Source organism: Bombina bombina, chromosome 7 (assembly GCF_027579735.1).
Source record: "Bombina bombina isolate aBomBom1 chromosome 7, aBomBom1.pri, whole genome shotgun sequence".
Taxonomy (NCBI): Eukaryota; Metazoa; Chordata; class Amphibia; order Anura; family Bombinatoridae; genus Bombina; species Bombina bombina.
Window position 1 is genome coordinate 127,742,349 of NC_069505.1, and position 14,309 is coordinate 127,756,657.

At 39.7% G+C, this 14,309-nt stretch overlaps 1 protein-coding gene across 1 annotated transcript in view; it reads right to left on the bottom strand.

Annotated features, from left to right (window-relative positions):
- Nucleotides 1-2,089: 2,089 nt before the first annotated feature.
- PHF21A (PHD finger protein 21A) overlaps nucleotides 2,090-14,309 on the bottom strand; it is a 631,407-nt gene continuing 619,187 nt past the window's right edge. The window contains exon 18 of the mRNA XM_053720295.1: nucleotides 2,090-3,041. Coding sequence (XP_053576270.1) covers nucleotides 2,787-3,041 — 255 coding nt within the window. The 3' untranslated portion in view covers nucleotides 2,090-2,786. The remainder of the gene's footprint in view (nucleotides 3,042-14,309) is intronic.

Here is a 14,309-nt window from a genome sequence, read left to right on the forward strand (position 1 = left end):
AAAACATCACACATTTATTACTCAAACTTCTAACTGGTTAGAAAGCTGCAATTTTTAAATTGTCCACGTGGTACAAAGAGGGTTAAGTGACCCCTCTGTTAAAAGGGCAACATTTCCTCTTTTAAATAAGTGAGAGCACAGGTATACAATTTTATTTTTCTCAGAGGTACAGTTTCAGGACCTCCCATACCTATTACTTAAAACCAGGTTTCTAACGTTAGAATAATTACTATTTTTATGCTGTCCAAGTGAAAACCTGTGGGTCACATGCCCCCCACTCAATAGAAAGGGGAGATTCTCCAAGATCAAACTTGGGTTTGGCAATGTTTGTAATAGAATGTGATACCCTTTAGTGGATTAAAAATAGTCATATTTTTAGAATCTTGGACATCTCTTCTTCACATGTAAAATCTAAGCAACTTAATTGATCTAATGAAAAATAATCACAATCCACCAAAAACCATATTCTCATTAGGGATAATATAATCTGTGTTATTAACATGTAATATAGATCATGCCTAATTGGACAGTTTCCTACCACATCATAATTGCTTCTTCTTTAAAGACTAGAGTTAAAAAGTTGAATAAAACATTCCTTTAGATTCAGGAACCCTTGAACAGCCAGTTTTTGCAGAAATAGGGTAATGCAATAAGGCACTAAAGGCCGTGCTCACTGCATCCATACAACAATTTATCTATAATTACCTCAAATGTGCTACCACACTCACAAAAACAGGAGTCTTTTGTATATGGTTTCTTTCAACACGGCACATGGTAATTATGCTGTGAATTACACGCTTCTCTTGCAACAAGAAAAAAAAAAGAAAGAAAAAAAAACTCACTTTATTAGAGGGTATCCAGAGACACTGGCCTTGATTCACTAACTATTCTTATTACTTTCAAGTGAGACATATTTCTTCAGCTCTTATTTTTTATCTAACGGAACATGATCACAGTTTTGGAGTGATCTATTTCACTTTCATGAACCTACTCGATAGGATAAAGTAGATTGAAGAGAAAGAATGTCTCACTGGATAGTTTTCTCAATTTTGAGTGAATCTAGACCAAAGTCTACCTTTTGCCCAAGGCACAGCTACATATTCCCTATAACCATCCCCCTGAAGAATAAGATTTAATCACTACAGCGCGGCACCCAGTATTCTGGTAAAAATCAAATTAATTATTCTTAAAACCAGACTGTTTATATATATATATATATATATATATATATATATATATATATAAAATACACACACACGTGAAGAATCTGCTTCTATATAATATAGCTGTTGGCATTTAATTATTATAATATGAACTCACTGTATAACAACTAGAATAAGATTGAGAATTCTAATTATTGGGCAGGTAAATAAAATCATGCAGGAACGTACAGGGATTCAAATGACCACAATTGAAAAATGTGTTCAAAACTGGTACTTTTTTTTTTTAAATTGTAGAAAATGTGTAGGTTTGCATGTGGCAATCATTTTCCTTTACTAAATGAATAAATATTTAATAGGATTTTGGAATTGATCATGAACTAAAAAGCTACAGAACAAATTCAAATCTGTGTTTTTGTTAATAAAAAAAAGAAAAGAAAAAAAGAAAAATGTAATGCAAAAGTTACCTTTCTTGTCAAAAGGTAAGCGCATAACAATATATAGTTTGTGCACATTTTCATACAACTGAATTAACACTAGGAAGACATGTTCAATAATGTTTTGTACCCAGGCTGCCTTGAATATATATATATATAAAAAAAATATATAAAAATAAAAAAAAAATGTGCCCAATAATATTCAGACTGATCACAAACAATTATGCTGGCTACCTCTCATGTTAACTACATACATCACCTGCACTGCTCTTTCAATAAGTCTGTTTCCAATAAACAAAAGGACCAACTCCCAAAAGTGTTTTAGAACAGTGAGGTAATGTAATCTTTTTGGCTTGCCCTAAAAACCATTGCAGTCGTGTAATATTTATAGATAGATACAGCTTTGTGAATTGTTGATCTTTGTAACTAAAAGAAGAGATAAAAACCATGACCTCAATGGTATAAAAGAAAAAAAAAAGCTTCCACACAAGATCAAAAATACTTTTGTAATACTCTTTTGCATTCTTAATTAGACTTTCACAGTTAACAATGGTCATGGAATACTCAATTTATTTTCAGCTCGAGAAGCTGGTATCTTTCCTTTCCTGATTCTCAATGGACAATGCAAAGTGAGACAAAAAACAAAAAAACTGATTCATCCTCAAATACTGATATAATAGCCCCCCCTTTCTGGTTGGTTGGGTACACAAATTCAATAGTTTACCATTTTCATTTTTTTTTTGGTTCATGATTAAGTTTTGCAGAGAGGGGAATCTTCCTAGTCTTTGGACTTAGTATGTATGCCCCCTTTGTACCTCCACTTAAGGTTTGTAAAAGTATGAGCAATCTAAAAATACACTCCATCCTCTACCCCATTTTAACAAAAAGTTGAAAAGTAATAAAATAAAAAAATAACAGGAGAGATATCTATGGTTGTTGTGGAGGTTGCTGCAGGCACACACTGGTGTAAGATAGAAAGAGAGTAAAGTTAGAGACTTGTTTCTATTTCGCACTTGGCATGGTGCTGGCAAAACACCCCAGCTCACACTTGGAACACACAAAAAAAAGTTGATTGGCAAAACTCCAGTGCTTACGTCCTAGTCCTGGGAAGGTTCTGCTCCAGTCTCTCCCAGAAGCCATTTAGACGTTGCTCGTCTTTTCACCTTTGCCCTCTCTCCCAAATGGCTGGTTACTTAGTCTCTTCCGCCTGATTGCAGTTCTGGACACAGATGGGTGAAGGGAATGAGGCTGTGACGGGAGAGGGAGGTGGGCTGTTGGCAGTAGTAGTGCAGTCCTGGCTGTGATTGTTAGAAGTTACCTCTAAATTCACAGGTTTTGTGAGGTCGATGCCCTGAATGAGCCTGATAAGGCGTTTCACCTTGTCCAAAGAGCTGTGCATGTCTTTTTGTCTTGATAGGATGCTATTCTTCATTTCCATGCATTTCTGAAAAATGCAGAATATGGTCAGCAGCTTTTAAAAACCTACAACACATTTTGCTATTTCTAATTATGTTTTTAATAAAACAAAAAATAGAATTTGTGGTAAACATCCAGATTTCAACATCCTTATATTTAATTTTCACATTACAATGTCAGTTCACAAATTAAACTACTAGTAACAGATTTAAGGGAAAGCTACAAGATCAATTTAAAGTCACTTAGTTGCAGATTGTTCAGACATGTCTGTAAACCCTTGTTTTTGTATTCTTAAAAGGACAGTCTAGGCCAAAACAAACTTTCATGATTCAGATAGAGCAAGTCATTTTAAACAATTTTCCAATTTACTTTTATCACCAATTTTGCTTTGTTCTCTTGGTATTCTTAGTTGAAAGCTTAACCTAGGAGGTTCATATGCGAATTTCTTAGGCCTTGAAGCCCACCTCTTTCAGATTGCATTTCAACAGTTTTTCACCACTAGAGGGTGTTAGTTCACGTATTTCATATAGATAACACTGTGCTCGTGCACAAGAAGTTATCTGGGAGCAGGCACTGATTGGCTAGACTGCAAGTCTGTCAAAAGAACTGAAAAAGGGGCAGTTTGGAGAGGCTTAGATACAAGATAATCACAGAGGTTAAAAGTATATTATTATAACTGTGTTAGTTATGCAAAACTGGGAAATGGGTAATAAAGGGATTATTTATCTTTTAAAACAATAACAATTCTGGTGTAGACTGTCCCTTTAATTATATTTGGAGTAAAAAAGTGTAATTATTATATTGTATAACACAAAATGAGCGCTGAATGATTCAATCTAAAGCTTTAAAACTGAAGAGAGACCATTTTTGTTTTTCAAAACCAAATACTTTATCTTATACTAAAAGGTTAGTTTTACAAAGTTAGGCTGATGTGATAATGTATATTATCCTCGGCATGATCTCAGCCACCAAAAGCATAAAAAAAACAGAATTTATGCTTACCTGATAAATTACTTTCTCCAACAGGTGTGTCCGGTCCACGGCGTCATCCTTACTTGTGGGATATTCTCTTCCCCAACAGGAAATGGCAAAGAGCCCAGCAAAGCTGGTCATATGATCCCTCCTAGGCTCCGCCTACCCCAGTCATTCGACCGACGTACAGGAGGAAATATGCATAGGAGAAACCATATGATACCGTGGTGACTGTAGTTAGAGAAAATAATTCATCAGACCTGATTAAAAAAAACAGGGCGGGCCGTGGACCGGACACACCGTTGGAGAAAGTAATTTATCAGGTAAGCATAAATTCTGTTTTCTCCAACATAGGTGTGTCCGGTCCACGGCGTCATCCTTACTTGTGGGAACCAATACCAAAGCTTTAGGACACGGATGAAGGGAGGGAGCAAATCAGGTCACCTAAATGGAAGGCACCACGGCTTGCAAAACCTTTCTCCCAAAAATAGCCTCTGAAGAAGCAAAAGTATCAAATTTGTAAAATTTGGCAAAAGTGTGCAGTGAAGACCAAGTCGCTGCCTTACATATCTGGTCAACAGAAGCCTCGTTCTTGAAGGCCCATGTGGAAGCCACAGCCCTAGTGGAGTGAGCTGTGATTCTTTCAGGAGGCTGCCGTCCGGCAGTCTCATAAGCCAAACGGATAATGCTTTTAAGCCAAAAAGAAAGAGAGGTAGAAGTTGCTTTTTGACCTCTCCTTTTACCAGAATAAACAACAAACAAAGAAGAAGTTTGTCTGAAATCTTTAGTGGCCTCTAAATAGAATTTTAGAGCACGGACTACGTCCAAATTGTGTAACAAACGTTCCTTCTTTGAAACTGGATTCGGGCACAAAGAAGGTACAACTATCTCCTGGTTAATATTCTTGTTGGAAACAACTTTCGGAAGAAAACCAGGCTTAGTACGCAAAACCACCTTATCTGCATGGAACACCAGATAGGGCGGAGAACACTGCAGAGCAGATAACTCTGAAACTCTGCTAGCAGAAGAAATTGCAACCAAAAACAAAACTTTCCAAGATAATAACTTAATATCTACGGAATGTAAGGGTTCAAACGGAACCCCTTGAAGAACTGAAAGAACTAGATTGAGACTCCAGGGAGGAGTCAAAGGTCTGTAAACAGGCTTGATTCTAACCAGAGCCTTAACAAACGCCTGAACGTCTGGCACAGCTGCCAGCCTTTTGTGAAGTAAAACAGATAACGCAGAAATCTGTCCCTTCAGAGAACTTGCAGATAATCCCTTCTCCAAACCCTCTTGTAGAAAGGATAAAATCCTAGGAATTTTTATCTTGTTCCATGGGAATCCTTTAGATTCACACCAATAGATATATTTTTTCCATATCTTATGGTAAATTTTTCTAGTTACATGCTTTCTAGCCTGAATAAGAGTATCTATTACAGAATCTGAAAACCCACGCTTTGATAAAATCAAGCGTTCAATCTCCAAGCAGTCAGTTGGAGGGAAACCAGATTCAGATGTTCGAATGGACCTTGAACAAGAAGGTCCTGTCTCAAAGGTAGCTTCCATGGTGGAGCCGATGACATATTCACCAGGTCTGCATACCAAGTCCTGCGTGGCCACGCAGGAGCTATCAAGATCACCGAAGCCCTCTCCTGGTTGATCCTGGCTACCAGCCTGGGAATGAGAGGAAACGGTGGGAAAACATAAGCTAGGTTGAAGGTCCAAGGTGCTACTAGTGCATCTACTAGAGTCGCCTTGGGATCCCTGGATCTGGACCCGTAACAAGGAACCTTGAAGTTCTGACGAGACGCCATCAGATCCATGTCTGGAATGCCCCATAATTGAGATATTTGGGCAAAGATTTCCGGGTGGAGTTCCCACTCCCCCGGATGGAATGTCTGACGACTCAGAAAATCCGCTTCCCAATTTTCCACTCCTGGGATGTGGATTGCAGACAAGTGGCAGGAGTGATCCTCCGCCCATTGAATTATCTTGGTCACTTCCTCCATCGCCAGGGAACTCCTTGTTCCCCCCTGATGGTTGATATAAGCAACTGTCGTCATGTTGTCTGATTGAAACCTTATGAATTTGGCCTTTGCTAGATGAGGCCAAGCTTTGAGAGCATTGAATATCGCTCTCAGTTCCAGAATGTTTATCGAGAGAAGAGATTCTTCCCGAGACCATAGACCCTGAGCTTTCAGGGGTTCCCAGACCGCGCCCCAGCCCACCAGACTGGCGTCGGTCGTGACAATGACCCACTCTGGTCTGCGGAAGCTCATTCCCTGTGACAGATTGTCCAGGATTAGCCACCAACGGAGTGAATCTCTGGTCCTTTGATCTACTTGAATCGTCGGAGACAAGTCTGTATAATCCCCATTCCACTGTCTGAGCATGCACAGTTGTAATGGTCTTAGATGAATTCGTGCAAAAGGAACTATGTCCATTGCTGCAACCATCAATCCTATTACTTCCATGCACTGCGCTATGGAAGGACGAAGAACAGAATGAAGAACTTGACAAGAGCTTAGAAGTTTTGATTTTCTGACCTCTGTCAGAAAAATTCTCATTTCTAAGGAGTCTATTATTGTTCCCAAGAAGAGAACTCTTGTTGACGGGGAAAGAGAACTCTTTTCTATGTTTACTTTCCATCCGTGAGATCTGAGAAAGGCTAGGACGATGTCCGTATGAGCCTTTGCTTTTGACAGAGACGACGCTTGAATCAGGATGTCGTCCAAGTACGGTACTACTGCAATGCCCCTTGGTCTTAGAACCGCTAGAAGGGACCCTAGTACCTTTGTGAAAATTCTCGGAGCAGTGGCTAATCCGAATGGAAGTGCCACAAACTGGTAATGCTTGTCCAGAAAAGCGAACCTTAGGAACTGATGATGTTCCTTGTGGATAGGAATATGGAGGTACGCATCCTTTAAATCCACCGTGGTCATGAATTGACCTTCCTGGATGGTAGGAAGGATCGTTCGAATGGTTTCCATTTTGAACGATGGAACCCTGAGAAATTTGTTTAGGATCTTGAGATCTAGAATTGGTCTGAACGTTCCCTCTTTTTTGGGAACTATGAACAGGTTGGAGTAAAACCCCATCCCTTGTTCTCTTATTGGAACTGGATGAATTACTCCCATCCTTAACAGGTCTTCTACACAATGTAAGAATGCCTGTCTTTTTATTTGGTTTGAAGATAATTGAGACCTGTGGAACCTTCCCCTTGGGGGTAGTTCCTTGAATTCCAGGAGATAACCTTGAGAAACTATTTCTAGTGCCCAAGGATCCTGAACATCTCTTGCCCAGGCCTGAGCAAAGAGAGAAAGTCTGCCCCCCACCAGATCCGGTCCCGGATCGGGGGCCATCCCTTCATGCTGTTTTGGTAGCAGTGGCAGGCTTCTTGGCCTGCTTACCCTTGTTCCAGCCTTGCATCGGTCTCCAGGCTGGTTTGGGTTGGGAAGTATTACCCTCTTGCTTAGAGGATGTAGAAGTAGAGGCTGGTCCGTTTCTGCGAAAGGGACGAAAATTAGGCTTATTTCTAGCCTTAAATGACCTATCCTGAGGAAGGGCGTGGCCCTTTCCTCCGGTGATGTCTGAAATAATCTCTTTCAAATCAGGCCCAAACAGTGTTTTGCCCTTGAAAGGGATGTTAAGCAATTTTGTCTTGGAAGACACATCCGCTGACCAAGACTTCAGCCAGAGCGCTCTGCGCGCCACGATAGCAAACCCTGAATTTTTCGCCGCTAATCTCGCTAATTGCAAAGCGGCATCTAGAATAAAAGAGTTAGCCAATTTAAGTGCATGAACTCTGTCCATAACCTCCTCATACGAAGATTCTTTATCGAGCGACTTTTCTAGTTCTTCGAACCAGAAACACGCTGCCGTAGTGACAGGAACAATGCATGAAATTGGTTGAAGAAGGTAACCTTGCTGAACAAACATTTTTTTAAGCAAACCCTCTAATTTTTTATCCATAGGATCTTTAAAAGCACAACTATCTTCTATGGGAATAGTAGTGCGTTTGTTTCGAGTAGATACCGCCCCCTCGACCTTAGGGACTGTCTGCCATAAGTCCTTTCTGGGGTCGACTATAGGAAAACATAATTTATGTAAGAACTTACCTGATAAATTCATTTCTTTCATATTAACAAGAGTCCATGAGCTAGTGACGTATGGGATATACATTCCTACCAGGAGGGGCAAAGTTTCCCAAACCTTAAAATGCCTATAAATACACCCCTCACCACACCCACAAATCAGTTTAACGAATAGCCAAGAAGTGGGGTGATAAGAAAAAAAGTGCGAAGCATATAAAATAAGGAATTGGAATAATTGTGCTTTATACAAAAAAATCATAACCACCACAAAAAAGGGTGGGCCTCATGGACTCTTGTTAATATGAAAGAAATGAATTTATCAGGTAAGTTCTTACATAAATTATGTTTTCTTTCATGTAATTAACAAGAGTCCATGAGCTAGTGACGTATGGGATAATGACTACCCAAGATGTGGATCTTTCCACACAAGAGTCACTAGAGAGGGAGGGATAAAATAAAGACAGCCAATTCCTGCTGAAAATAATCCACACCCAAAATAAAGTTTAACAAAAAACATAAGCAGAAGATTCAAACTGAAACCGCTGCCTGAAGAACTTTTCTACCAAAAACTGCTTCAGAAGAAGAAAATACATCAAAATGGTAGAATTTAGTAAAAGTATGCAAAGAGGACCAAGTTGCTGCTTTGCAGATCTGGTCAACCGAAGCTTCATTCCTAAACGCCCAGGAAGTAGATACTGACCTAGTAGAATGAGCTGTAATTCTCTGAGGCGGAATTTTACCCGACTCAACATAGGCAAGATGAATTAAAGATTTCAACCAAGATGCCAAAGAAATGGCAGAAGCTTTCTGGCCTTTCCTAGAACCGGAAAAGATAACAAATAGACTAGAAGTCTTACGGAAAGATTTCGTAGCTTCAACATAATATTTCAAAGCTCTAACAACATCCAAAGAATGCAACGATTTCTCCTTAGAATTCTTAGGATTAGGACATAATGAAGGAACCACAATTTCTCTACTAATGTTGTTGGAATTCACAACTTTAGGTAAAAATTCAAAAGAAGTTCGCAACACCGCCTTATCCTGATGAAAAATCAGAAAAGGAGACTCACAAGAAAGAGCAGATAATTCAGAAACTCTTCTAGCAGAAGAGATGGCCAAAAGGAACAAAACTTTCCAAGAAAGTAATTTAATGTCCAATGAATGCATAGGTTCAAACGGAGGAGCTTGAAGAGCTCCCAGAACCAAATTCAAACTCCAAGGAGGAGAAATTGACTTAATGACAGGTTTTATACGAACCAAAGCTTGTACAAAACAATGAATATCAGGAAGAATAGCAATCTTTCTGTGAAAAAGAACAGAAAGAGCGGAGATTTGTCCTTTCAAAGAACTTGCGGACAAACCCTTATCTAAACCATCCTGAAGAAACTGTAAAATTCTCGGTATTCTAAAAGAATGCCAAGAAAAATGATGAGAAAGACACCAAGAAATATAAGACTTCCAGACTCTATAATATATCTCTCGAGATACAGATTTACGAGCCTGTAACATAGTATTAATCACGGAGTCAGAGAAACCTCTTTGACCAAGAATCAAGCGTTCAATCTCCATACCTTTAAATTTAAGGATTTCAGATCCGGATGGAAAAAAGGACCTTGTGACAGAAGGTCTGGTCTTAACGGAAGAGTCCATGGTTGGCAAGATGCCATCCGGACAAGATCCGCATACCAAAACCTGTGAGGCCATGCCGGAGCTATTAGCAGAACAAACGAGCATTCCCTCAGAATCTTGGAGATTACTCTTGGAAGAAGAACTAGAGGCGGAAAGATATAGGCAGGATGATACTTCCAAGGAAGTGATAATGCATCCACTGCCTCCGCCTGAGGATCCCGGGATCTGGACAGATACCTGGGAAGTTTCTTGTTTAGATGAGAGGCCATCAGATCTATCTCTGGGAGCCCCCACATTTGAACAATCTGAAGAAATACCTCTGGGTGAAGAGACCATTCGCCCGGATGCAACGTTTGGCGACTGAGATAATCCGCTTCCCAATTGTCTACACCTGGGATATGAACCGCAGAGATTAGACAGGAGCTGGATTCCGCCCAAACCAAAATTCGAGATACTTCTTTCATAGCCAGAGGACTGTGAGTCCCTCCTTGATGATTGATGTATGCCACAGTTGTGACATTGTCTGTCTGAAAACAAATGAACGATTCTCTCTTCAGAAGAGGCCAAAACTGAAGAGCTCTGAAAACTGCACGGAGTTCCAAGATATTGATCGGTAATCTCACCTCCTGAGATTCCCAAACTCCTTGTGCCGTCAGAGATCCCCACACAGCTCCCCAACCTGTGAGACTTGCATCTGTTGAAATTACAGTCCAGGTCGGAAGAACAAAAGAAGCCCCCTGAATTAAACGAAGGTGATCTGTCCACCACGTTAGAGAGTGTCGAACAATCGGTTTTAAAGATATTAATTGATATATCTTCGTGTAATCCCTGCACCATTGGTTCAGCATACAGAGCTGAAGAGGTCGCATGTGAAAACGAGCAAAGGGGATCGCGTCCGATGCAGCAGTCATAAGACCTAGAATTTCCATGCATAAGGCTACCGAAGGGAATGATTGAGACTGAAGGTTTCGACAAGCTGTAATCAATTTTAGACGTCTCTTGTCTGTTAAAGACAGAGTCATGGACACTGAATCTATCTGGAAACCCAGAAAGGTTACCCTTGTTTGAGGAATCAAAGAACTTTTTGGTAAATTGATCCTCCAACCATGATCTTGAAGAAACAACACAAGTCGATTCGTATGAGACTCTGCTAAATGTAAAGACTGAGCAAGTACCAAGATATCGTCCAAATAAGGAAATACCACAATACCCTGTTCTCTGATTACAGACAGAAGGGCACCGAGAATCTTTGTGAAAATTCTTGGAGCTGTAGCAAGGCCAAACGGTAGAGCCACAAATTGGTAATGCTTGTCTAGAAAAGAGAATCTCAGGAACTGATAATGATCTGGATGAATCGGAATATGCAGATATGCATCCTGTAAATCTATTGTGGACATATAATTCCCTTGCTGAACAAAAGGCAATATAGTCCTTACAGTTACCATCTTGAACGTTGGTATCCTTACATAACGATTCAATAATTTTAGATCCAGAACTGGTCTGAAGGAATTCTCCTTCTTTGGTACAATGAAGAGATTTGAATAAAACCCCATCCCCTGTTCCGGAACTGGAACTGGCATAATTACTCCAGCCAACTCTAGATCTGAAACACAATTCAGAAATGCTTGAGCTTTCACTGGATTTACTGGGACATGGGAAAGAAAAAATCTCTTTGCAGGAGGTCTCATCTTGAAACCAATTCTGTACCCTTCTGAAACAATGTTCTGAATCCAAAGATTGTGAACAGAATTGATCCAAATTTCTTTGAAAAAACGTAACCTGCCCCCTACCAGCTGAACTGGAATGAGGGCCGTACCTTCATGTGAACTTAGAAGCAGGCTTTGCCTTTCTAGCAGGCTTGGATTTATTCCAGACTGGAGATGGTTTCCAAACTGAAACTGCTCCTGAGGACGAAGGATCAGGCTTTTGTTCTTTGTTGAAACGAAAGGAACGAAAACGATTGTTAGCCCTGTTTTTACCTTTAGACTTTTTATCCTGTGGTAAAAAAGTTCCTTTCCCACCAGTAACAGTTGAAATAATAGAATCCAACTGAGAACCAAATAATTTGTTTCCCTGGAAAGAAATGGAAAGTAGAGTTGATTTAGAAGCCATATCAGCATTCCAGGTCTTAAGCCATAAAGCTCTTCTGGCTAAGATAGCCAGAGACATAAACCTAACATCAACTCTAATAATATCAAAAATGGCATCACAGATGAAATTATTAGCATGCTGGAGAAGAATAATAATATCATGAGAATCATGATGTGTTACTTGTTGCGCTAGAGTTTCCAACCAAAAAGTTGAAGCTGCAGCAACATCAGCCAATGATATAGCAGGTCTAAGAAGATTACCTGAACATAGATAAGCTTTTCTTAGAAAAGATTCAATTTTTCTATCTAAAGGATCCTTAAACGAGGTACCATCTGACGTAGGAATGGTAGTACGTTTAGCAAGGGTAGAAATAGCCCCATCAACTTTAGGGATTTTGTCCCAAAATTCTAACCTGTCAGGCGGAACAGGATATAATTGCTTAAAACGTTTAGAAGGAGTAAATGAATTACCCAATTTATCCCATTCCTTGGAAATTACAGCAGAAATAGCATTAGGAACAGGAAAGACTTCTGGAATAACCGCAGGAGCTTTAAAAACCTTATCCAAACGTATAGAATTAGTATCAAGAGGACTAGAATCCTCTATTCTAAAGCAATTAGTACTTCTTTAAGTAAAGAGCGAATAAATTCCATCTTAAACAAATATGAAGATTTATCAGCATCAATCTCTGAGATAGAATCCTCTGAACCAGAAGAGTCCAAAGAATCAGAATGATGGTGTTCATTTAAAAATTCATCTGTAGAGAGAGAAGATTTAAAAGACTTTTTACGTTTACTAGAAGGAGAAATAACAGACAAAGCCTTCTTTATGGATTCAGAAACAAAATCTCTTATGTTATCAGGAACATTCTGCACCTTAGATGTTGAGGGAACTGCAACAGGCAATGGTACATCACTAAAGGAAATATTATCTGCTTTAACAAGTTTGTCATGACAATTATTACAAACAACAGCTGGAGGAATAGCTACCAAAAGTTTACAGCAGATACACTTAGCTTTGGTAGATCCAGCAGGCAGTGGTTTTCCTGTAGTATCTTCTGGCTCAGATGCAACGTGAGACATCTTGCAATATGTAAGAGAAAAAACAACATATAAAGCAAAATAGATCAAATTCCTTATAAGACAGTTTCAGGAATGGGAAAAAATGCCAAACATCAAGCTTCTAGCAACCAGAAGCAAATGAAAAATGAGACTGAAATAATGTGGAGACAAAAGCGACGCCCATATTTTTTAGCGCCAAATAAGACGCCCACATTATTTGGCGCCTAAATGCTTTTGGCGCCAAAAATGACGCAACATCCGGAACGCCGACATTTTTGGCGCAAAATAACGTCAAAAAAATGACGCAACTTCCGGCGACACGTATGACGCCGGAAACGGAAAAGAATTTTTGCGCCAAAAAAGTCCGCGCCAAGAATGACGCAATAAAATGAAGCATTTTCAGCCCCCGCGAGCCTAACAGCCCACAGGGAAAAAAGTCAAATTTTTGAGGTAAGAAAAAATATGATAATTCAATGCATAATCCCAAATATGAAACTGACTGTCTGGAAATAAGGAAAGTTGAACATTCTGAGTCAAGGCAAATAAATGTTTGAATACATATATTTAGAACTTTATAAATAAAGTGCCCAACCATAGCTTAGAGTGTCACAGAAAATAAGACTTACTTACCCCAGGACACTCATCTACATGTTTGTAGAAAGCCAAACCAGTACTGAAACGAGAATCAGTAGAGGAAATGGTAAATATAAGAGTATATCGTCGATCTGAAAAGGGAGGTAAGAGATGAATCTCTACGACCGATAACAGAGAACCTTATGAAATAGACCCCGTAGAAGGAGATCACTGCATTCAATAGGCAATACTCTCTTCACATCCCTCTGACATTCACTGCACGCTGAGAGGAAAACCGGGCTCCAACTTGCTGCGGAGCGCATATCAACGTAGAATCTAGCACAAACTTACTTCACCACCTCCCTTGGAGGCAAAGTTTGTAAAACTGATTTGTGGGTGTGGTGAGGGGTGTATTTATAGGCATTTTAAGGTTTGGGAAACTTTGCCCCTCCTGGTAGGAATGTATATCCCATACGTCACTAGCTCATGGACTCTTGTTAATTACATGAAATAAATAATTTCTTAAATATAGGGGAGGCACAAAAGGTATGCCGGGCCTTTCCCATTCCTTGTTTACTATATCCGCCACCCGCTTGGGTATAGGAAAAACATCGGGGGGCACCGGAACCTCTAGGAACTTGTCCATCTTACATAATTTCTCTGGAATGACCAAATTGTCACAATCATCCAGAGTATATAATACCTCCTTAAGCAGTGCGCGGAGATGTTCTAATTTAAATTTAAATGTCACAACATCAGGTTCAGCTTGTTGAGAAATTTTTCCTGAATCTGAAATTTCTCCCTCAGACAAAACCTCCCTCCTGGCCCCTTCAGATTGGTGTGAGGGTATGTCAGAAGCGTTATCATCAGCGT